The 25,151-nt window shown below is 43.0% G+C and overlaps 1 protein-coding gene across 11 annotated transcripts in view; it reads left to right on the forward strand.

The window, feature by feature from the left end:
- KCNMA1 (potassium channel, calcium activated large conductance subfamily M alpha, member 1) overlaps positions 1-25,151 on the forward strand; it is a 658,697-nt gene that overhangs the window by 392,149 nt on the left and 241,397 nt on the right. For all 11 annotated transcript variants that reach the window (XR_001145364.1, XM_004680710.2, XM_004680711.2 and 8 more), the window contains exons 4-5: positions 1,142-1,235; positions 2,049-2,160. Coding sequence is in view for 10 of the 11 variants with exons in the window: in XM_004680710.2 (XP_004680767.1) it covers positions 1,142-1,235; positions 2,049-2,160 (206 nt within the window). In the remaining variant the exon portion in view is untranslated. The remainder of the gene's footprint in view (positions 1-1,141; positions 1,236-2,048; positions 2,161-25,151) is intronic.

Genomic DNA, 25,151 nt, shown 5'->3' on the forward strand with positions numbered 1-25,151 from the left:
ATCCACCATCCTGCAATCCCCAAGCTAGCCTTCTCCTGGCCCCGAGGTCCACATTGCTTCCCATAGGGGAAAGAATTTTGCTTCTCCCTTTACTCTCTCCTCTTCCCTTCTCTCACCTTCTTTATGTTCCTGGCCTGAGTGTTACCATCTGCTTACTGATAACAGTATACTATGACTTTTCATTCACAGCTTTGAAATGCTTATGAGGGTTTCCTGCTTCCCACCCAGTCCAAACCTTGGGACTTTTCACACACTGATCCCCTGATCAGTTTGACGCGGGAAAGCACACGGAAGCCATGTACCAGTTTGTATAGTAGTACCCCTTTGAACTGCTTACTCTTGAACAAAGTAGAGTATGTTGGGGGTTCGCATTGGCTGCTTAACACACAAGGGCAATTAACTTGCATGTAAAAAAAAAATTAACCCTTAGAGTACAGCTTCAACATTTCTATTTAATGCCCTTGAATTTGACTGGTTGGGCTATGCTTCTTTCCCAGGATCAGAATGCTATGCTGTAAGTCCAGACTCAGTCTAGCCAGAACATCAAGCAGGATTTCTCCTCTACAACTTTCTGGAGATGCTCCTGAGTCCTTTATTTTTTAATCAACTGATGGTTGATTAAAAGTCATAGCCCCTGTGTTCAGTTGAAAATGGGCTCCACTTCCAATGCACAACAGTGTGAGGGACTGTTCCAGCACTGGTATGTGTCCTCTAAAAGAAAGAAGTCAGTTCTTTAAGGGTTAATATAAAAATAAGGAATTTGGTGGTCTCTCCTGCTTGTCCTTCACTCAAGGTGTCTGCATGATCCTCTTTAGATTCTTAGTTCAACTGCTGAATGATGATAAAAGTACTATGTATGTATATATATGTATGTATATATGTATGTGTATATATATATATATATATATATATATATATATATAATTACAAAAGCAAATAAAAGAACAAGAGACTGAATGGTTGAATGGAAAGACCCCTTGGCAATGCTTGCTTGATTATCACAGGGGGTAGAAAGACCAAATGTTTTATTTTATGAACATTCATTTTGCCCTCTACCCTGAGCACCACTCTGCACAGCGTTGTGGAAGACCAGATGATGCTTTTCATTTACCTCTTGCTTTTTCTTCTTCCTGTCTAATAGCCCAATAGAATCCTGCCAGAATTTCTACAAAGATTTCACATTACAGATCGACATGGCTTTCAACGTGTTCTTCCTTCTCTACTTTGGCTTGCGGGTAAGTTTGTAGCACGTGGCTCAGTGTCATGAGGGGGCATGGGAACCCCGGGACCATTCCTTGGTGTTGTCAGCTCTCACAGGCAGGATGAAACCCAGGTTTGTCCTGGGAGACAATAGACCCATATTCTGATCTTCAGTGTAAGGGAGCCCTTTCCCTTAGCTCAGCATTTTCTGAACTACAAGCTAATTTTGTTCCAAGGGGAAGTGGGGATTGAGTAACTGTTATACCTCTACTGGCCACCGTTTTCTCATTCCTTTCTTCAAAATGGCATCACTATTTACTAAAATAGGAAAAAGAAAAAGATTTCTACTCTTAAAATACTGTTAAGTGCTCACTTAGCTGGCTCCTAAGAGAACAGCTGTTAGGCTAGAATTGAAGGGGGCAGATTAGCAGAACTTGGGGTTTAGGTATTTATGCTGGATCCTGTTTATTAAGGGTGCCACACATAATAGGAGTGCAGGGATGTATGGGTGTGCCACCCCCTCCATTTACAGTTACATTTGTACCAGAGAGTCTAATATGGTGGGATCACTCAACCTCCCCAGTGATGCTGGTGAACCTCACAGACACATGCACTGCCTAATTCCTTCTCCTAGACTAATAAGTCAGGCAGATAGTCGCTCTCTAGGAGAGGGTCTGTATCCAAACCTGAAGACAAAAATGGCATGTGATTGGTGTAGTGATGAGAATATAGCATGCCCAGATCCTCATGAAAATCAACATGCACTATTGGGCAAAAAAAGCATGTCGTTTGCATGTCAGCACTCTGCTTCTCATTTTTCCCCTCTCTTCTTTTTTTCTTTCCCCCAGTTTATTGCAGCCAATGATAAGCTGTGGTTCTGGCTGGAAGTGAACTCTGTAGTCGATTTCTTCACAGTCCCACCAGTGTTTGTGTCTGTGTACTTAAACAGAAGTTGGCTTGGTAAGTCAATCTCTTCCTTTCTGCTCACTAGTTCCTGGGTGTGGTTGAAATACAGAACCTGGGCTGGCTCAGAGAGTTGAATCCACAGGCAGAATACTTTTATATTAATGGGAACAACCATTGGGATTTTATAAGTTGATGGTGGTGGTACTCCTGGGAGCATTTGCTCAGAAGGATTTGTACAGTTTGAAAACTGCAGGTGGTGCAGTTTTTATCATTGTTGAAGCCCACTGGTCATCATTGTCATGGCCAAGACTTCTGCTCATGGTTCTGACACGTTCATTCAGAGTCAGAACTGGACAAAGAAGCCCAAGGGATAAGGCCAACATTCTGAGTAGCTAGTTCAGATATCCGAGTTCTGTCCGCTAAATCTAGCATCTACTTGCTTGTTAGTTTTAAGAAGTGTGAGTCCTGCATGCTTTATTCATAGTTTTGAGATCCTATGTGGGGCACAATGAAGTGATGCTTCTTAAAGAACTTCGAAGGAGACCAGTTTGCTGCCTGTGTAAAGGAAGAGCTTTTGCTAATGCACTGTTCACATTGTTCATACGTCACTTCCTATGTCTGCTCAGCATGTCACTTCCTGTCTCTGCTCTGAAGGTTACTTTCTGCATCAGGATTTGGACAAATTGGTGGAAAAATTGTGTCAGGCACTAATTCCAAGTGATAAGGAAAGCAACACTGAATAAAATAGACAAACGTCTTGCCCTCTGATATTGCAGTGGGAAAATAGGGAAAAAACAAATCAACCTAATAATTAATTTATGGAAGTGTAAGTGCTATTAAAACTAGTTTAACAACCTTTTGGAGCATGAAACAACAACAACAAAATAACCTTTCTCCTTTTGGGGGGGTGGGAAGCCACCTATAATGTAATACTTTTGTCTTTGGTAATGAAGCCCTTTGGATGATATCCAAACCTGGTCTAGATGTTATGGAAGAGAATTCAGTATAATAATATTTCAAGAAGGTTCCCTAGTCTGATTTAGTACATGGGTTATTACATTGTGAAACAATGATTGTGTTGATGAGCTGCCAGAGATAAGACGAACATTCCCGGGAGGTATGGCTTATACAGTCCAATGAATAATCTCATTAAATGGGACATTTCAGGAAGTGCTGCCCTTCTCTTGGAAAATAAGAGGGCACTGCCTTTACTGGCTAAGATTTGGATGGAGAAACTTCAAGAAACTGGTTTGCATGCTTCAGAAGTTTGCTACTTCTGTACGTACTTTCTGAACCCCACTGAGGATGGAAGACAGTACTATTACTGGCATGGTGGGGAGAAAAAAATCGAATCAACACGATGACCCCTACCATTACTTTTCTCAGAACGGGACCCACACCATGGCTGAGTTCTTATTGCTTATGTTTGATAACAGATTAGACAGCACAGTATTTGTTTACTTTTTTTTTGCATGGGTCATGTAGAGCATTTGCTAGTATGTTAATAATAATAGCTAGTATTTATTCTGAGCTGGGCACTCTGATAAGCCCCTTACATACTTGAACTCACTTAATCTTCAGAGCGAACCTATAGGGAATAATCATTTTCCCCTTTTACAGATAAGGAAGCTGAGGCTCAGAGAGATAAATGCTCTTGTTAAACTGGGGTCGAAAGGAACACTCACCCCAGATTTGGTCCGATGTTTTTCTAATTCTTACGCCACTCTTTATGACTGAGCTGACGTTGCTGCTTTGTGTTGGCACACCTCCATCTTTTCTTACTCATAGAGGACTTTGCTTTAGGCAGGCAGGGAAGAAAAAGGAAGGGACCTTATTTCAGACACACATCTTCATGTTTACTCTCCTCTGTTCCTGTCTTCCCTGCTCATCTCATTTCTAAAATTGCCACTAGGTCCAGAGAAACAGGTAGAGCTAGCATCGTGTCTCTGGAGTTCCGAGGTCCCTCAGCAACTGGAGCATCCAGCCTGTTTCCCCTGAGATACTGGAAACATCCACAGGTCCTCAGCCAGTAGGCCCGAATGGGTGCAACCCAAATTCTGGGCTGTACCACCTCCCTTCCCAGGTTGGCTCAGCCATGTGTGCTATCGGGTGCCTTTGAGCATGGCTATTTTCCCTGTTTTAACCTCCACCCCTCACCTGTGTAGTAGAGATAACAGTGCTCCCATCAGAAAGGCTTCGAGGGGATTCAATTAGGGAACATGAGTAAAGTGTTTGTACCATGCACCAGGTACCTGGTATGAGCATAAAGAACAGTGCAGTGACTACCCCTGCCTCTCTTTCTAACCTGCCTGTCACATTTCCAAGCACTGGGGAAGAAAACAAACCAGAATGAACCAAAAATAAGGCAGTGGGACGTGAGGACAACCGTGTTGGCAGGTGGCAAGTTGCTGCTTATTTTAATTTCTGTTCCCACACGCCGGCTTATTCATTTTTGTTTCTCTCACAAAATCCTTATCCTACCTCACTAAAATAAATGTACCTTGAAATGAGAAATGTATCTTATTTTGAGACTTGAATGATATGCTCTGGGGAGAACTCTTTTGTCTGTTTGTCTCATTCTCTTGGTCTACGAGCTGTGCCTGGTTACATGTTTTTGTTGAGACTCATGCTGGTAGGCTAAAAGAAGAGAGTAGAGAATAATAATGATATACTCACCGACGGGACTTTGTTGAGAACCTACTGCGTGCTTAGTGCTGGAATGAGAGGGGCATGTGCTTGATCATCCAGTAGCTTTGCATCACTAGGATTTCCACCACCATCCTTTTCTCTCTGGCTGATGTATTCAGGGTGTCATAAAGAACCAAGGTTACTGAAAATGCAGCCCCCAATCTGGGAACCTGCTATGTGAAACCTAGCTTTAGACCTCAGAACTCTTAGTAACTTCTCCTGCAAAATAGAAAGCTCTGCTGAAAATAGAAAAATGAGTTTGTCACCTGTCACAAGGCAATGAAACTGATTTAGGATATCTGCTTATAAATATAGACCTTATAAATATCGTCTCCTTTGTGGCAAAAGGCAATAATAACAGGATTATAAAATAAAAATACAGGTCCTTAAAAACAATAACAGAAGGACAAAACACAGTTCTGTTTGAGACCAAGGTTTCAATCTAGTTTCAGAACCGAAATACACATGCAGAAGCAGCCGGTGACACTGCCTGCTATGTAATTAAGTTCCATTTGTGAGGTTCAGGCAGTAAGGGCTGTGGGAGGTCAGAGGAGAAGGAGCTGGGATGGGGGAGGGAGTAAGGAATTTGCAGAGGCTTCTGCCAGAGGCCAGGGTTCAGCTAAGCCTGGAGATGATGGGTCTGATGATGGGTCTCCAGGCAGGGTGGGAAGTGGCGACCATTTCTGAGGAGAGTCCCCCATGTGTGGAGGATAGCCAGTGCATGTGGATGGTCATCCCATTCTAGGTGAGAGAGCACCTTTCCCATTGCCAGGTATCGGCCATACAGCCCTGCAAGAAGAATGTATTATTGCCGTAGCAACGTATTGCCCCAAATACGTGCCTTGAAATAACATTTCTTCTCGCACAATTCTGTAATCAGCTGGAAGTCCATCATAGGTCTCCCTGGGCTAAAAGTGGCTTCAGGCCTGCTCCTTTCTGGAAGCTCTAGGAACAATTACATTTTCTTACTTTCCTAGCTCCCAGAGGCCACCTGCATTTCTTGGCTTATTGCCCCTTCTTCTCCCTCCCAGGCCAGCAAGAGCAGGTAGAATCCTTGTATCGCAACTGTCCTGAGCACTAAAGCAGAACGAAATAAGAAAACAAATATAGAGGGTGGGCTGGCCAGAAAATAGAGGTGCCCAGTGCTGACTCCCAGCCTCTCCTTCCCCTTTGACCTCTGGGCTCTGCTGTACCAGGCTGCTGCTTCTCTGCACTGCAGCAGGAGTGAGTTCCTGCCCTGCCTAATGGTGGTGCTCTCTCCCCACCACAGCACAGCTGGGCCTCCCCTCCTGCGTGAGCGTTCCCATTCTGCCAGGGGAAATGACTTCTCTCTGACCTTCTGCCTCTGCTCTTGGATTAGCGCTACCAGAGCAGCAGCCGCAGCCTGCTTTACACCATCAGCTCGAGTGTGAGTTCCATGGTGGCAGTGTGGTGGGGCCCTTGACCATCCTCTTTATTTGCTGAGTTTCAGGTGCCAGCATGGTGCTTGGTTCTTAGTTTGTACCCACTGAATGGAGGAGTGAATCTTACAGTTATGATAATAATGCACATTTCCTGTTTGCTTCTTAAGAGCAGGGCCTGATCGCAGTATCGCATTGGCATTATCTGAGTTCGTATTCAACCCAACGAATAAGTACTTTTGGTGCCATTTTGGAAACTGAGGTTTGGGGCATAGGTAATTTTTCCTGGTAGGTCGGTGGCAGATCTGGGACTCAGCCAAAGTGAGTCTGATTCTAGAGAGCTCGCTTTGAAAATGACTCGACCAGTAGTTCTCAAAGTGTGGTTTAAGACCAGCAGCACCTCAACACTTAGCAGAAAGCAAGATTCCGAGAAACCGGCTCAGCCCCACTGAGTGAGAAGCTCAAGAGTTGTGCTTTAACAAGCCTTCATGGTCATCCTGCTGCTCATCCAATTTGAGAATCATTGTTCTAAGCTATGCTGGGTGAGTCGTCAAAGTGATGGTCTGCTAGAATCCCCCAGAGAGCTTTTCAAGCTTGCCAAGCTCCTGTCAAACTGCCAACCAGTTAAATCAGACTCTGAGGTGGGGGAAGGGTGACCCGGGCTACAATGTTGTATCTAAAGTGCACTATAGATTAGATACACTTGTGTCCACCTTGTCACTGAAATGTTGAGCTAATCCTTGCCTAAAAGAGGGTTTCCTAATGACATGCCATGAGCTGTAGAAATGTAGTTTTTTTTCCTAATGACATGCCATGAGCTGTAGAAATGTAGTTTTTGTTTCAGGTGGTTCAGAAGGTAAGAGCAGTAACTCTGCATTTATTCAAGCTCACAGATGATGCTGGTGCTTTAGCTGTAGGGACCAGTCTTTAAGTAGCAAAACTTTCTAGTCTAATCTAGGCTGTCCAATCTGGTAGCTGAGAGCCACATTTTGCTATGCAAATGTACATTGATCAAAGTTAAAGAAAACAAAAGCTCAGGTTTTCAGTCATAGCAGCCACACTTCAAGTATTCAGTATCCCCACGTAATTAGTGGCTGCAGTGCTGGAGCAAAAAGGTGCAACATTTTCACCATGAAAAGATCTGTTGGACTACACTGCTCTAGAATGTGTTTTATGATAGAGAATACCATGAACCGTTGTTATGCTTTGTAATTCCAGGACACACCTGCACACAGAGAAAGATTAAATACTGGGTTTGATGTGATTTTTGGTCAAAGTACTTATGGGGAATAGTTTGTCTAAAACAAATCAGTAACTCAGAGGCTAGAGTGAAATCTTACCACCACCTTACTCAAACTTAAAATTAAATATACCAAATACATCAGTAGTCAAGAAAGCACAGAGAAGTACACACAGGTGAGAAAAAGCACTAAGAGGCTCCTGATCTGGCTCCAGCCCCAATTTCTCAAAAATTTTCAAAAGATTTATTTATGTATACAAAAACTGGGGTATAGACCCACCAGAGACATAGTGGGGAGTAGAATAGGCGGATCTACTGAAATACACTGCTAAGGCTGGTGGGCAGGGCAAGAGAGGTCTGCTGCGCCATGTGGGTCAGCTCCCTGTCTGGGGATTGAGCTGGCCTGACAGTTTGATAGTTGAGACTTTAACCCCTGCAATTTCTTCATTGGGACCTTCACTGAAACTGGAGTGAGTTTTTGGGCTCTGAAAGAAAGTTCTCTGGTTCCCCCTACAGGGCATGCATGGGGTTTGCTGGATAAGTGTCTGATCAACTAAAGGGAGAAAGGGAGCAAGACAAGTTGGTTGAAACTCAAATGGCTCACTTGTGGTTAGAGAGGTAGAGGTGGGCCTACTTTGCACTCCCACCACGTATTTGGCATTTGCTCACTTGACTTGGCTCATGCATTTTCAAGGAGGGTTTCCGGGCACAGACCAGAGGAGGGCCCTTTTAGTGCAGCCAGAAGTCACTTGTTTCATAACCTGAGACATCTAGACCTTCCAAATAGAATTTTGGATTATCTTCCCCAAACCTTCTAAATCAAGCTTCTTTGTAGTCAGTGTTTTTTATTAAAAAGAATTGTGGCAGTGGTAGTGATAGTGGTAGCAGCAGCAGTAGCAGTAGCAGTAGTAGTAATGTGTGCATCTCCTCTTCAGGGGCCAGATGTTTTTGAGAGGGGGTGAGGGAGAAAAATAAAGCTCTAAAAAGAGAAAGTGAGTCCACAATAGTGTTGCATGTGTCATATATAAGTACATCTGTGTACATATGTATGATGTGCATATAACATATAGTTATCTCAGGCACACTTTGAAACAACACTATGAATTAGATGTCACTTTTAGGCCCATTTGATAGACAGAGAAACTGAGGCCTACAGAGGTTCAGTTTCTTGCTGAGAGTTGTATAATGAGTAAGTGGCAAAGTTAGGCTTTGGTCCCAGGTAATCTACCTAGAGGTCCATGTTCCTTCATACCCCAGCTCTCATAAACTTACCTAGCCAAAATAGTTGCATAGAGAATAAATTAGTCTAATCGTCTTGTGTAATAAGATCAAATGCTGATTGCAACTTTCTCCTTGCTCCAGTCTCCTGACAAAAGGCAGAGAGACTCTTTACAGAATTTCATTGATACTCCCAGGTGAGAAAGGAAATTAGGAAGAAAGGTGGCTTGGTCAATTTTGGGGTAAAATTAATATAATTTCTATGACTTACTAAATTACCTTTTTAACCTTTTAAACGTGTTTTTCCTTTTTACTAGCTCCCTCTTCTGAGCTTCTTGATTTATTTCAAATGAGTAGCCCAATAAATAAAAATAATCCACCTTGCAATACTATCATGTTAGAGATTATGGGCTCTATTTTTATCTTATTTTGTGGGGAGAGAGAGGAGGGAGAAACTCAATGACACCATGCATCTTGGGAATAGCATTGAGACTGAAGTGCTGTAGTGGCAAGAGAAATGAACTCATTAAGTTCTGTCTCTGTGATTGGGCTCTGAAGAAGGCAGCCCCAGCAGAGTGGAATGCTAAAAGTTTAGATGTTTTTCAGGGAGCTGATTACTCTTCCGGTAGCTGCTATAGCTGACTCTGCTTCTAGAGAAATGACTTCCCTATAAGAGATTTCCGATTGTGTTCCCTTGATATTGTTTTGTCAGAGACATGCTTTAAATAAGATGCCCTCTGAAGGGAGCAGTTTCTAAATCCTCATTGACTTGCACAGCTCTGTTAGATGCCAAATTGGAAATAACATCCTAAAATGAATGTCTTCAAGGAACAAATATAGCAGTAGGTTGTTAGAGATGCCAAAACCCCTCCAGATGGCTGTACTTCATCTGGGGTATTAATGGAACAGCCTCCTCGAGTAAACTAAATCTCTAGGACTAGATGTACACTTACCCTCATATCATCTTCAAAAAATATATGCCTTGATTCTTCCCAATGAGATCAGTCCCATGATGGGTTGACCTTACTGGCTAATTGGATTGAAAGAAACCCCCAGGAAGTAGGTCTGAGCCACTGCGGTACTTATGCAACTGAATACCTACTATGTGCAGGCTGCCAATTCCTAGGACCACCCCAAATGAGGAAAGCACAGAGCTGGCTTTTGATATGTTGGTAATTTAACAGTGTAGCTACTTTATAAGGGAGAAAAATAGGTGTATGGAAATTCAGATGAGGAGCAGCGGAAAGTTAGCCATCCAAACCCAAAATAGATTTCAGAAATCTACAGAGCAATCCTATACCTTTTTGCGAATACTACTACAGTATGTCTGCAGGCCAGCCCATCACCTGGAAGTTAATTAGAAATGAAAATCTATGGTTAGGACTCCCTGAATGCTCTGATCTGGAAGCTAAATGTGTTATCCTTTGGATGGGAGGAATGAATATTAATAAGTCCAACCTCAAACTCTGTAGACTCTTTGGGGGATGGAGCTGAGTTTAATAAATTATCCAGGTGTTTCTTATTCAGCTAAAGTATATACTAGATACCCTAGTGTATCAATGTGCACTGTTATATAGGTGGTAGGGTATTAGGGCCACCTGCAGAGCTTTGAAACCGCTCCCGCGCCAGACTGTATTTCAGACCAAGCACATCAGAAGTGCTGGGATGGAACTCAGCTATCAGATATGGGTAATTCCAGTGAAGCTGACTGGTCAATTCCAGTGTGCACCCAAGCTTGAGAAACCCTGTTCAGTGGCAGTTAAAACATTAGAAACATACCTGAATACCTGAGAAAATTAAAAAAATAAAAGCAAAGGCATTAAGTTCCTTCCCAGATCTATTGAGGCAGACTCTCTGGTGATAATTAAGAATGGTTCCTAGAGGGCATGGATACTATATATTCTAGAACAATATGAGAAGTACCTGCAGGGGCCCCCCCCCCCACCCCTCTCCCACCCCCCGGGTTTCTGATTCACTACATCCAGGATAGGGCTTGAGAATTTGCTAGTAAGTAACCAAGAGCTGGTTGATGTTACATGTTTGGGGCCACACTTTTAGAACCACTGGGCTGGTCTGTTGTGAGTCTGAACTTGAATTATATTAGTGCCTGTGTCCAGGATTTTTACATTCCAATAAACCTTGCTATTTTTGTGCACCCAAACATCAATATTTATTGATGCAATCCCCTCTCAGTATGTTTTTGAAATTAAAATAGGACTCATTTACATTTTCAGATATACCCAGCACATTATATTCCATATTGTAATTTCAACGGGAACAGAGGAGCCCTCTTTAGAAAGACTTCTCATGTCCCATAGGTAACCCCCTTCAAAGTTATTCTAAATCTTGAGTTACTGGAGAGAGTGGGGATCTTTGCTTTTATTTGTTTCTAATATTTCCCCCAGAGCTAGCATCTCTTCCAAATATCCCTGGAATTGAGATGAAGATTCATTAAGGAAATAAGAGAATGGTATGCTAGGGATTTGGGAGGAGAGAGGAGGAAAGAAGTCCCAAGCCCAATCCCATCTTTTCCCTGACCTCCTCCCTTATCCCTGGGCTAGGCTTCCTCAATTCTACCCCCCTCCCTTCATCCCAGGGAAGGATTACCTCAGGGCCCGAACCTTCTGCACCTCCAGGATAATTTATCTTAACAAGTATTCTTTCCAGTCAGCCAACCTGGAGTCACTGAGATGCCCAGGCCAGGATCCAGGCTTCCTCACAAAGTCAGAGCAGATTCTGGGTGATAGGGAGGTGTCAGTTTTTAATGAAACACATGGTATTACGAAATAAATACCAAATACCAGTCATGTGCCATTTCCCTCCCATATCATAATCACTAAAGTCAACCTCTCTCTTTAAGGCCAGACAAGGATTTAACCACCCACTTCCTAAAAGGCAGCTTTCCTGGCCCCTGGCCAGACTGGGGGCACAGTGGCTTTTCCTTTTGTAAGAATTTACTCACTGACCTTTATAGTCCTGCCCAGTGTCCCTTTCCTCTCTAAGTTCCTCCCTTTTTTGTCTGCTGTCTGTGAATTCCTCTTCTGTCAACAACAAGTGTATGTGCCAGCCATTTCCATTGCAAATATACTTCCTCTGCATGACTTTGGTAGTTCCTGTCTGCAGGTACTTACCTGTTCCTTCTACTCACCTGAGCTTAATCTGTTGCCATGTTGCTTCCTAAAACCATTATCACCTACATTATTCATTGTTTTCTGATGTTGGCTGATAATTTTAATATGTATCAATACTTGTCCTGGCTTATTAACAAAAGCAGGATTTGGCAGAATGTGGCCCGTTGTCTGTTTTTGTACAGCTTTGTTAGGCTACAGCCATGTTCTCTCATTCACACACTGTGGGTAGCAATGAGACAAACCCGCAGCTCATAATCTATTTTCTGTCCAACTCTTCCCTGAAAGCTTGTGATGTGATAACTGCTTCAGATTAGTAACTACCCTATACATCTTTAAACATTCTTCTAAATGCCTGGCACTGTTTTGCAATTAATTAAAAGATTACCTGAATCTATCAATTCAGTTTTGATAGATTGGGTGTGAAATAATAATTTCAGTGAAATCTTACTTTTGCTGTTGTGTTTACAGTCACTATGTGTTATATGTCAGGTATTGTACTAACTCTTTACATTCCTATCTCTTTTAAGTCTCTTAACTTCCCTTGAAGATAGAGAGAAGAATCTGGAACTTAGAGAGGGGAATGATGTCATTCGCTGTGTAACTCAGTGAGTGCTGAATCAGGATTTGAACTGAGGTCTTTGTGATCAAAGCAGGAGCCTGTAATCACTACTAGGTGCCTATTATTGAGGACTAGTCCTGACATGCGCAGAGAAACAGAAATCGCCACCTCCATTAATGAGATGAGACGTGAACGAACATGGTGTATGTTATAAAGGCAACTAGGAGGAGGTAAAGTGAACCTCTGCTTACATTTCATGCTGTAGGTGTCTTACCCACTTTAATTTCTGCTGTTTCCTTTGGTGATTTTTAAAAGAGCTCTCCTCATGAGGTCGAATTAAGAAATGCTATTTAATATTGCCGTTGCTAGCATTATCATTACCTTTATGTATTCATTCAGTCAACAATGCTTAAAGCAAGTATAATATGTTAGTTGCTGTGCTGAGCTTGGAATTTAAACTGTGAATAAACTGTCTTTCCCCTACTGTGGGAAAAATAGTCTATAAACCGCAGGTTGCAAACCCAAATGCTTAAAGGGACAGGGAGAGAATAAGGAGTGAAGCACACCAGGTGAAGGCTGTCCTCAGCTGGGGAAGGCGTACCCCGAGTGAGAGGGTAGCTCTCAGTCATCTTTGGCTGATTTTCTCAATGTCCAGTATTGTCTTTTACTCCCTTCCTTCCTTCCCTTGTCCTTCCGCTCTTCTCTCCTTCCTCCTCTTCATCTAGATCAGTTATTTCCGATCACAGTAACTTGCCCTCATGATCATCTTGGTTTTCCTTTTTACCATATATATTGCCCAGTCTCATCACAAAGCCTTTAACTGGGCCAGGCTGACAAAAGCAAACAAATAGAAATTTGGGGAGAGGGCCTCCCTGGTGGCATAAGGGGTTGAGACTCAACACTGTGAAGCTATCCGCAGCTACTGCAGCATGAGTTCAATCCTGGCCCGGGTGGGTGACCCATGTGCACAAGCACAACCCTCCTGTCTGGCCCGCTGCTCCCCTCAGCAGTGTGTTTCAGTGGATCTGCCTATCCGCTCCTCACTCTGTCTCTGGTGAATCCTCTCACCTTATCTCCCATCTCTGGCCTGTACCCAGCTCTTGTATGGATAAATGAATTAAAATAATTTTAATGTAGTAGGTGAATATTTTAGGTGACTCCAAGTAAAACACTGAAGTTTGAACGTGCAGACTGGGTCAAGAAACCTTTTTCGAACATTGTGGTGTCTGGAGCAAAGAACACATTAAGGATTTCTTCTTCCTATTGTTTGTTTTGAATTCATTTTTAGGCAATAGCCTTTGCTTCCCGACTGCTGGTAAACAGTTTCTGTTGTGGTGGGGGGAAAATAGCCAGGCTCGATTGGGAGCTGTAGTTCACTCGATGTCACAGGCTTTTTCCTGCACTGACCTACCTCATGTCCCTGTCCTCTTCTTGTAAGATCCCAGCAGCAACCCTAATCTCACACTTCAGCACAACTGCCTTTTTCCAGGCTACTGTTCTGAAAGGATTTGCTGTGCGCTTCTGCCACCTAGTGGAGAAGGATAGGAAAACAGCGGCCTTAGAACTTCTGGAGTCCGGGTTAACTGTGGTTGCAGTGATACCCTCAGTTCTTGACTCTTAATAGCTAATACCTCCCTCAAAGGGGTCCCAGATTATGTGGCAAAGTATGAAAAATACAAATGTCAGGCTAGTGTGTAAGGTTGTGAAAAGTAAACTGTGCTTTCAGGCAACCCTGCAGGGAGACCTCTCCTTCCAAACCCACAGCAAAGTGGCCTTCCATGGCAGGTCAAGGGGGGAACTAACCTGATGTTAGGGTGAAGATGCTGCCTGTCTCACAAAGTGAAAAGCTGTCTGCAGTTGCTTCTGTAATCTTCTTAAACTCAGTAGAATATTTTTCCTCTGTCTTTTGATTGAGTTGATTTGGAAAGAAATATTGAAGTGATCTGTCTCTTTTCTTTCTGCCTGTCAAGCTGTCAGCTTCAAAAAATGAAAGGATGCCCAGATTTTGAATAGATATGTTTCTCCAACCTAAATAGAAATAGGAACTTTATTAATAAACTTGAATGTAGTCATAATAAGTGTACCCCAATATAGCCACTCTGCTACAGGAACCAGAACTACTGTATTTAAATGAGGACATGCCATGTTAGTATGGTGTTATTATTTCGTTCTTCCCTCCTGGGAGGGGAGCTAGCATAACATTACCACAGACTACCATTGGGTGGGTCCCTAAGGTCGTTTCTGGGAAAGAGAATAGAGCATTTCATGTGCTATGCTTTTAGCTGCCTAGCAGATGCAGCATAATATGAAAAGAAACCCCAAAAAAGTAGTGAGTATTTTTATCCTGAGTTGTCATTCCTTGTACCAACTCATGGCATTTCTGTCATTTCCTTTGACTCTGACTGGACTTCATTTCAGTAAAGTTGAAAAAATGTATATTTGAGATGGATAAAAATGACGGGAAGGAGCTGGAGGAGGGCAAGAGTCACAGAGCAAGGAGAAGCAGCTCTCTGGGTGCCCTATTTTCCCATGGAAGGTTCAGGGCTGGCCAGAAGGACGCACATCCCTGTTCTCTGTCCTGTCCTTTCAGGGCTCCTGGGAATCCGGGAAGTACCCACGGGTCTCAGGGAGCCTCCTGCTCTGGCACTTTTGGGACAAACAAGTCAAGGACTTCTGGGTGCTAACATACATCTGTCCAAACTACTTCCCTGGCAAATAGAGGGAAAAGGAAATAGTACATCCAAAGTGCAGTTAAAAAACAATCCTGGGATCAGGTTCCCAGAGCTCTGTAAGTTCCTGGGTCTTTAAAAATTCATCAGTAGTATGTAAATATGTGTGTGGGCATGTGGGGGAGGCAGAGGGAGTGATTAGCTTGTATATGTATGTTTTAAAATAGCCACCCATGTTGCAGTCACAATTTTAAAAATGAGTGTGGAAGGCAGATCTTCATGATCCTTCGATCTAGTGGGACAGTTTGTGAAGCCAGTATCGTGGCTTGTCTCCGCTAAACAAGGTGTGTGTTCAGTCTTGGCCGACCTTGATGTCTGTTGACCTTGAACAGGCCTTGGACAAAGCCCCAAGGGCGACTCCCTAGTCACTGTCAGCAGTGATCTGTGGCCTGGGTGGGTGCAGGCTGTGTTGACTGGGGCAGAGTTCATGCAGGGCAAGATGCACCAGGCTGTGAAGACAGAGGGAGGCAGCCTTCTGGCCACGGAAATGAGTGAATCAGAAAGCAGATGGGGGCCGGCTCTGAGGACAGGAGGAATTACAGAGAGTAAAACTGGAAGCACTTGGGAACATCCTGCTTTTTTTTTCTTTATGAGAAAACCAAAGCCTAGGATGCCAAGGCATTTGCTCACGTCTCTTCCACTAGTTGATTAAGTTTTTCATTTATTCAGCCATGAGGGCTGAGTGTCTCCCAAGCATCAGATTTCATCCTAAGTGCTGGGGTTTTGAAGAAGGTGTTATGTGCTCTAAGTCACAGTCAAGCTAAAAGAGAAAATGAAGTTGAAAATGAAGACTAGCTTGAAAGGAAAAAGAAAGAAAAGTAAAGGGAGAGCCACTTTTGCTTTGTGTAGTTTGGACACTGATTTGACAACCTTTAATAGTTACAATAACTGATGTTGTTTAAGAGACTCTTAGTCCATTCTCAACATAATTTCTCAGATCATTTGGTTAGTCCCTATCCTGCTCCTGACCCATCATGCAAGTACCTTTCTTGGTTCTGTTTTTGTCCCCAGAACCTGTGAATAGTGACCCATGGTAGATTCTTGTTACACATTCATTGAGTGGACAAAATGAGAAGAAATCCCACATTCCACCTTATAGGACATGGATCAGAAAATGTCATAAAGGGCCAATAATAAGTGTTGTGGAGTCTGGGGGACATCTGGTCTTTGACACCACTATTCAGCTCTGCCTTCATAGCAAGAACGCAGCCATGGACAGTATGTGAGAGGATTGGCATGGCCATATTCCAGTTATTCATGGACACTGAAATCTGAATTGCATCCAGTTTTCACATTCCATGAAATATTACTGCAGCAGCTTTGAAAACTATGTAAAAATACATACAAAACATTCTTAGCTTGTGAACTATATAGAAATAAGTAATGAGTCAGATTTGGCCCCTAAGCTGAAATTTACCAATCCTTGCTACTGGAGCAGATTAAACGTAAGAGTAAAGGTTCCATTAAGCTTTTTTTTTTTTTTTTAAGATTTATTTTTTTATGCATTCAGAGCTGGGGTACAGGCCGGAGAGTTCACCAGAGACAGAGTGGGGAGCAGAACAGGCTGACTGATGAAGTACACTGCTGAGGGGAGCAGCGGGTCAGGAGAGGTCTGCTGCACCATGTGGTCACCTCCAGGGCAGGTGGGGATTGAACTCATGCTGAAGTGGCTTTAGCTTCTCAGTGCTGTGCTTTACCCTTCTACGCCACCAGGGAGGGCCCTTCATTAAGCTTTTAGTTGATTCATTCATCCATTCAGCACTTATCAAGTCCCTGTGCTGGGCCAGGCTCTGTACCAGGCCCTGGACATACACCATTATAAGACACAGTTGTCTAGCCTCAGATAGTTTAATGTTTAACTGAAGAAGGTACGTGTAAGCTGTTAGAAGGTATAGTAAATTGATCTAAACTTGGCATGGGGACAAAGTGGTCATTTCAATTCAAGACAAGGGAGCTTCATAAAGCTTCATATTGCTTTCTTTTATCAAGGCCTGAGCCATGATGACCAGGAATAGACGGGAAAGGAGCCATGTGAACAAAGGCTCAGAAGTAGTGTCCTTCTGGGATTTATGGATGAAGATGAAGTTCTAGAAAGGGAACCCAGAGGGTCAGGGCTCATATCTACCAGGCATGGAACATGATGTGAGGGAATTCGAGGCAGGAAAATCTGGTGTTGTGTGCCTGAAAATCTTCTAGAATCCTGTAGTCTAGAGAAAAGAGTGTAAAAAGTGTTCTGTGGGGGAGAAGTCAGGAAGGATTTAAGGGACTACTTAGAGCACTTCAGAACCTAAGAAGAAATCTTCAGAACTTGGGTTCATCAAAGCAGGAGCAGAGGTTAGAGAGAGGAGGGGAAAATCCAGAGATAAGGAAAAGACCCCCATAGACTGTGCTGATGAGCTTGTGGAGGGGAAGGGGCAGTAAAATTCTGGAAGGGCTGGGATTTGGTTTGGATCTCTCCTCTTTCATGGTACCATTATAAGCATAGAAAACAATGAAGGAAGCTTGTCTCAGGAGAGGGGAATTGGATCTCTGGTGCTTCCTTTTGTGACCCTTTTTTTTTTAAAATTATTTATTTATGCATGCAGAACTGGGGTACAGGCCAGAGGTACAGGGGAGGTGAGAGAATTCACTAGAGACAGAGTGGGGAGCACAACAGGCAGATCTATGAAGCACACTGCTGAGGGGAGCAGCAAGAGAGGTGGGTCTCTTGCTGAGGGTGGGTCAAGAGAGGTCTGCTGCGCCATGTGGGTCACCTCCCAGGCAGGGATTGAACTCATGCTGAAGTGGCTTTAGCGTCTTGGTGCTGTGCTTTAACCCACTGCACCACCAGGGAGAGCCCTCCTTTGGTGACTTTTAAAGAGCTATCCTGGTGAGGTTCAGTTTCTACATCTGTAAGACAGGAGTGATTGCTTCTTATTTCTGGGACACAGAATTAATGTGACTGACATTTTTTGGGAAGCAATATGATGATGAGTCATTGGTATAGATAGGTCTTCAGCTAGTCGGATCTTTGAAGTATGTAGTAAGTGAGAACCCCACAGTCCATTTAATTAATTATGCAAAACACTGAAATTAATCAGAGATTTTTAGACTACACCTTTCAGACTTCACAGCCATTCTTGAATGTTCCCTGTTTATAGATTGGAAAATCAGCAACAGGGGGTGATTCTGTTATCTTTCTGCTGTTTCTCTCTCTCTATTCTTTGTCTGTGGGGGACCGCCAGAGCATTCTTAAATTGCTTTCTTAGAGATTAGAGAGAAGCACATAAAAAGAAATTCCTCAAATTTGTCTGGGACCTTCCTTGTCTTTAGCATCATCTAAACTGGAGACCTGTATCACCTCTGCATTGTAATCAATAAACAGTAAATAAATGCCCCTAAGTATTTTACTTCCTGACAATTTCAAGTAGTCCAGGAAAATATTAGTAAAAATAGAAGTGAGGTAAAATTAGATTCTTAAAAGGTTTTGCATAACACTTTTCTTGTTGATCTACTTCTGGCCAGTCTCAATTCAGTAATCTATTCTACTCCAGCTAGTGGTTTCTTTCTCTGTCACCAATAATTTTGTGGTAGTTCAGAATCCTTTGGGGAAATTTCAGAAAAATGACCTTAACAAGAACTTAATTGTCTGAGAGATTTTGTTTTCTTATTAGGGTGGTTGGATCCACAGAATTGTCTGCATGGGGGAATCATTCTTTAGTTGCAGTCAGCTTTACAGTTCCTTGCTCCTAAAATTACAATTCTTTTTACATAAAAGGATGCTTGGAATGGGGCCATCCAGACTGCCAATTTGAGTACTTTTAACTGGGCCCAAAGTAAGAACAATTTTACTATAATCAGAAAAAAAATGGGGGAGAGAGAGAGAGAGAGAGAGAGAGAGAGAGAGAGAGAGAGAGAGAGAGAGAGAGAGAGAGAGAGATAAGAGAATTAGAGGATGCTATATGAAATTAATAAATGATTTTTGCAACAGATAATGTTTTAATCATGGTGCTATGCTTGTTGTGTGGCATGTACTGTGAAATGTAAGTTGCAGTTTTGACTCAGAGTAGCTTAATCAAAGGATGGATATGGGAATTCAAAGTGCCTCCTTTTTTTTATGACTTTTTTTTTCTTTTTAAAGGTTTTTTAATTTATTTATGCTTACAGAATTGGGGTATAGGCCAGAGGTGTGGTGGGTGAGAGAATTCACCAGAGACAGAATGGGGAGCAGAACAGGCAGATCCACTGAAGTACACTGCTGAGGGGAGCAACAGGCAGGTCAGAAGAGGTCTGCCATGCCATGTGGGTCAACTCCTTGTCTGGGGATTGACTTGTGCTGCAGTGGTTTCAGAGAACTTCATAATGTGGTGCTTTAACCAGTTGCGCCACCAGGGAGAGTCCCCAAAGTGCCTTCTTTACAAAGGGACTTTAAAGTCTTTGATGAATACATATAATGCAGGCGTGAATAAACAATGCAGTAATAGCACTGAAGAGTAAATTTATGAAAGTGTGCATTGAAATGCATGCAGACACACCTGTCTGTCTGTCTGTCTGCCATCTGTCCATCTCACCCATCCATCTATCCGTCCATCCATCTGTCCATCTATCTATTCATCTATTATTGAGTTCAACTCAGTTGGATAGAAATTGAATGATGGAATCTAGTTTGTCGGATTATCTCAGATCAGGTTTCTTGTTGGTACAGTGCAGTTACTAATATTAAAATCAGTAGGGTAGACCAGTGAGTCCAAGCAGAAAAACCTCCCTGTCCTGCTCACCTTGCCTTGAGTGAATAAATGCGGCCATCAGGAAAGCAGCTGTTATTTACTTCCCTCCATCCTGTCCTTGAAGGCCATCACGTGGGCAAGGACTGTGGAGCAGGCAGACAATGTTTCCATCAACAAGTCATGCAAGCTAAATCCATGGCTGGCCACACAGAGAGTATGAAAAAGCCTTGGAGCAGCTGGGCCTCCTAGACAAACAGGCTTGTAAGGCGAGAGAGCAGGTTATCTGCTTCCTGTGTGTATTTCATGGTGAGAGTCAAAGGAGACCTACATTATGAGTTTTGAGTCTCCTGCTTGAATTTTTTTTTATATATAACAGTTTATTTTTACATCATTTTGTATATATTTTTTTCCATCTCAATTGTAATCCCCGCGGGTTTCCCATCACCAAGTCACCCGTGTGCCATCACCATAATCCCATGCACTTCCCTCCCTACCCCCCTGTTTTTGATCCCATTCCCCACTCCACCCCCACAAAATGTCTCTGTATATGGCTGTTCATTATTCTTGTTATTTTCTCGCCTGGCCCATTATACTCCTGCTATGAGTGAAACCATCCAGTATTTTTCTTTCTCTTTCTGGCTTATCTCACTAAGCATGATCTTTTCCAGCTCCATCCAAGTTGCTGCAAAAGACATGTGTTTCTCTTTTTTGGTTGCTGAGTAATATTCCATTGTATATATGTACCACATCTTTTTAATCCAGTCATCTACTTTTGGGCATTTGGGCTGCTTCCATGTTTTTCCAATTGTAAATAAAGAGCAATAAACATGGGGGTGCAGGTATCTTTTTCAATCAGTGTTTTTGTGTCTTTGGGGTACATACCTAGGAGTGGGATTGCTGGTTCGTAGGGAAACTCCATGTTTATCCTGCTTGAATGTTTTAAAAGAGAATTCAGTGCCAACGGAGTGTAACATAGGAAAGGAGGGACTTTGATGACGAACAGAGACAGGGGCCTCGTGGTACTGCTGGAGTTTATTGACCTGTGTTGTTAGGGCTCATGACATTGCGACAGACATCCAGAGACATGGAAATATTTTGCAAAGGTAGTTGCATTTATCAACTCCTTGGGTATGTGTGCTTGTCCTCCCAGTTTGGCAAATGTGGACAAAGACGTTCAAGTGATCTGTGACTGTCCTGATGTCACACAGCTAGTAAGTGGCATAGCCAGGACCAGAGATGGCGTCTTCACCAGTCCTGACCCCACTGTGGTCTGCAGGTGGTGGCAGGCCTCTGCCTTCTGGTGTTGTCAGTCAGCTTAGGAACATGTCCAGATGCAGTGGCTATTATCTGGTTAGGAGCCACATATGCAGAGCACACATGCCGAGAGCTGAAAGTGGGGCCCTCTGCCTGCATTGTGGGGCCCTGCTAGGGAATGGGACTTGAATTGAGCCTGAAAGCAGGAATAGAATTTGACTAAACTGAGTGGAGGGTAAAGTGTATTCCAGACAGAGAATAGGGTTGGTGGGAGAGGAAATTGCCCGCTGCTTGGGGAGCCAGTAAGTAAACAAGTGTGGCTATTATGGAGTGTTTGGGTGTGGAGATAGCTGATGGGTCCCTAGTGGCACTGAAAGTTACTGGAGTGGGTTTTCTCCAGGGAAGGCAGATATTTGAAGCCCTTTGGGAAGCTGGGGGAGCTGTGTGGGAACCTGCTCTGTTACCCGTTATGGTCATCCTCTTTGATCACTTCCTATAGATGCACACAGATAGAATTCACCCACCTCTACACCCACCCACCTCTCTATTGCACTTCTTCGCTATTACATTCGATAGATATTTGTGATGTACCTACTGTGTACCTGGCAGTGCATTACATTACATCTTGGTGAAGTGACTCAAAGGAACCCTCAGTATTTGCTGAATTAATTTGTGAATAAATGAACAAAAGAAATGGGACATAGGCTGGTAATCTCATTTGTGGAGGAAAGAGAAGTCAATTCAATCTCCAGTGTTGGGCTGAGTGTGACAGTGGAGTACTTTGGGGACAGAGATGCAGCAACTTGAGGTGCTGGGGAAGACTTCCTAAAAGGAGTGGCATTTTGGTCGGTCGTTGGTGTCTAAAGTAGGACATTGCTAGTTAAAAGAGGCAAGTGAAACTGGGTTAGTGTTTGCATATGAACAAAGGCTTAAAAACTGAGGGAAAGAAAGAAAGCAAAGTTACTGCAAGCTGAAGGTAGGAAGAAGGTAAGGTGATATCAGAAGATACAGGAAATATGTTTCCATTTGAGATGGGGCTAGGACCACATGGTCTAAGGTTATGTCTCTGTGCCCTTGACAAACCCTGGACAGAGGTGGGAAGTTTTCTGACTAAAGCCCAAGCTAAGTTTACCTTTCTCATAAAGACTGCAGGAACACCTATCTAAAGCTAGATGCTTAGTAATTTAATAATAAAGAGGAAAGGCCATGAGACAGTTTAATGGGAAAGAAAGGGAGGGAATGGTGTTACTGTAGGACTATTAATTTTCTAAAACAAAAGCAAGAAATGGAGTATCTTTTAATAGCTACCCTAGAATGCCATTCTGGGGCTTAGGAAAAAAATCAAAATGGATTTGAGCTCTCTTCAGACCTTGGATGGTTTATGATGGCAGCTAAAATTGCTGGTAAAATTATGACCTTGTAATTCACAGCTGTGTCATATGTTCAGTAGCACACAGTGTGATTTATGTACCAAGCCAGTTGCTTTGAAAAAGAATGGGGGAAAAATTCAGCACAACAGAAAGTTTATAAAGTGTTGTTACTTTTAATGTGTAATGTCTTTCGTCTAAACCTGCGTGGATAGGAGGGGTAGTGTGTTGTCTGTCAAGGTCATGGGCACAGTTCTTGGTGGGTGGGGGGCATGAGGACTGCTGATTATACTTACCTTGGCTGATCAGGCGGTGATATCCAGAATCCTCCCTCCCTGAAGAGAGCAGTTATCTTGGACCCTCTTCTTCCCTTGAAATTATACTTGAGTACCTACCAAATCTTGACCTTGACTTGCATCAAACCAGAGCCAGAAACTTGACCTCCACTGGGAATCCTTCTTCCTAAGAAATTAAATAGAAATGGGATTTTCATCAAGCTTTTTGGGACAGTATGACTTTGACCCTGGTTACCTATCTAGAGAACGCAGGAGCTAAGAGCAGGTTCAGACCTGCAGTGGAGGAACTCTGGAGAATATCAGACTCACGCAGACCTCACTTCTAGGAGAAACTGGAGGGAGAGAGGAGAAAACCTTGCAGCTCAGTGATCAGGCAAGAAAAGCCCTGGTGGCCAGGCTGGACCTCAGCCAATCTGGTTGACCTTGAGCAACTCTCCCTGGCTGTCCAAGGGACTCAATCTCTAGATCAAGCGAAATATAACTTTTGATTCCAGGCTAATGACCAGGGTCATTGTTTCCCTCTTACTCTGTCTGTTCCATTTGCCCTCATTTCTTGCAGCCCTCTTACTTCCAAGAAAGTTCTTGAGGGTGATGATGACTGGACTGAGGTTACCTTCTTTCTAAATGCATTTTCTTTTATTCAGCCTCACTCTTGTGTTTCTAGTTATTGCTGTTTGTTTTCTTTGAGCCTATCAGAACTCTGATCATTGTTTATACTCCTTTGATGATTCCTTAGATTAGAATAATAACTCTCTATTTATTCATCCGCACCTTGTCCACAACCCCTTCCTCGCTCACAGCACCAGAAGCAGTGAGGAGGCATGGACAGTTCGTCACTGATGAGGCACCCCTGGGGCGCTTGTGTTGTGGGTGTCCAGAGGCCAGGTCTCACTCCCGAGAAGGTGGTTGGACCCTACACCCATTAAAGGCAGTGGGGCTTAGAGGACTCTGCAGTGTCCTGCTCAGAACTTCCCAGACAGTGGCCCTCACTGAGGAACTTGGCCTGAATCCAGACTTTGCTTTTTAAGTTGGTGCATTGCCTCCCAGGAAACGATAAAGAACCCCAAGGAAGTTCCTCGTTTGTTCCAACCCAAAGAGGATTTTATTTTTATGGAATAGAGTAAAAGAAGTCTGGACACCTTAATTATATATTTCAGAAGTAATTCTTTTATAATTTATATGAAATGACTCACTGCCACTTGAGGGAAATGGAAACCACACAGAAGATGCAAACTAAAACAACAGAAAAATTTAGATAACTAGAAGATCACATTAGACTTCATGCTACGGATTAATGTAATGAATGTTAGATGAACAGAAATTTAGGTAAAATGAATTCAGACGTCCTGTTTTAAAAGGAAACTTGTTAATTTTATTTAAACATACAAGGAAAATATATTGAAGAAAAATGAAGGAATTACTAAACTTTGGCAACATTTAACTCCTAATACATGAGCTGGAGGTGGTATGATTATGAGAAAATAATTGGAGAGATATTAGAAAACTATTAAATATGATGATAGTGGATTCCTATGTCTCTTAACTCTATTTTTTTTAATTTGATGTAATACAGTTGAGCTTTCTGCTACAACAGTAGAGAAAATTACCAATTGACGTTTGTTCCCACATGCCCCCTCACTTCCTAGCTATGTGACCATTTCATTCTGTCAGCACTCCACAGCATTCTCCCCACCAGCTTAGATCCTCTTTGCCTTAGTTTTAGTTAAATATTCCAAAGTGTGAAGAGCAGCCCCTGTGGCTTCTGGCCCCGCCTTGCTTCTCACTGTTTCAGTTGGAGACACTGTGAGTGGCTAGGAGCCTGACTCCATCACCCAACAGTCGGGTTAGCTTTGAAAAGCTGTCAAATTTCTTCTGGCCTCAGTTGTGGCATCTGTAAAATGGGAACAATAATCCCCCCCCCCCATCTAGGTTTCCATGGGGATGAAATTAGTTATTTACAAATGCTGTGTGATGTTGGGGTCAACTTCTTGAATTGTACTTTTTTGCAGTTGGGTTAGTAGCAGGGAGACATTAGACCAGAGAATCTATACTCATCTTCCTCCTAGTCATTTTTAGGGAATCTTTTAAAAGTTATATCCTCTCCAGTCTGATCATGTCATTCACCCGGTTTAAACTCTTTTATGCTTCACCTTGTTTCTAGACCAACATCTCAGGGCCTCCAAGGCCTACCCTGGTGGGGGTCCTTCCTCTTCCTGGGTCCTCTCCTCTCTCTCCCCTGCCTTGACTGACAATGACCTTTTACTGGTCCCAAAACTGGGCACACACTGCCCCTCTGAGGGATGGAGCCTGATCCTGCTTCCACCCCTCAGTATGTGGGGGACCTGTCACCTCATTAGAAAAGCCTGATCCGCTCACACAATCTGAATGCCCCCATAAAGGTTGTCCTTTGTGACCACATGCAGCAGTTAATACACATGTATTTGTCTGTGTGATTGT

This window comes from Condylura cristata, unplaced genomic scaffold (genome assembly GCF_000260355.1).
Source record: "Condylura cristata isolate star-nosed mole 26May11 unplaced genomic scaffold, ConCri1.0 scaffold00011, whole genome shotgun sequence".
Lineage (NCBI taxonomy): Eukaryota > Metazoa > Chordata > Mammalia > Eulipotyphla > Talpidae > Condylura > Condylura cristata.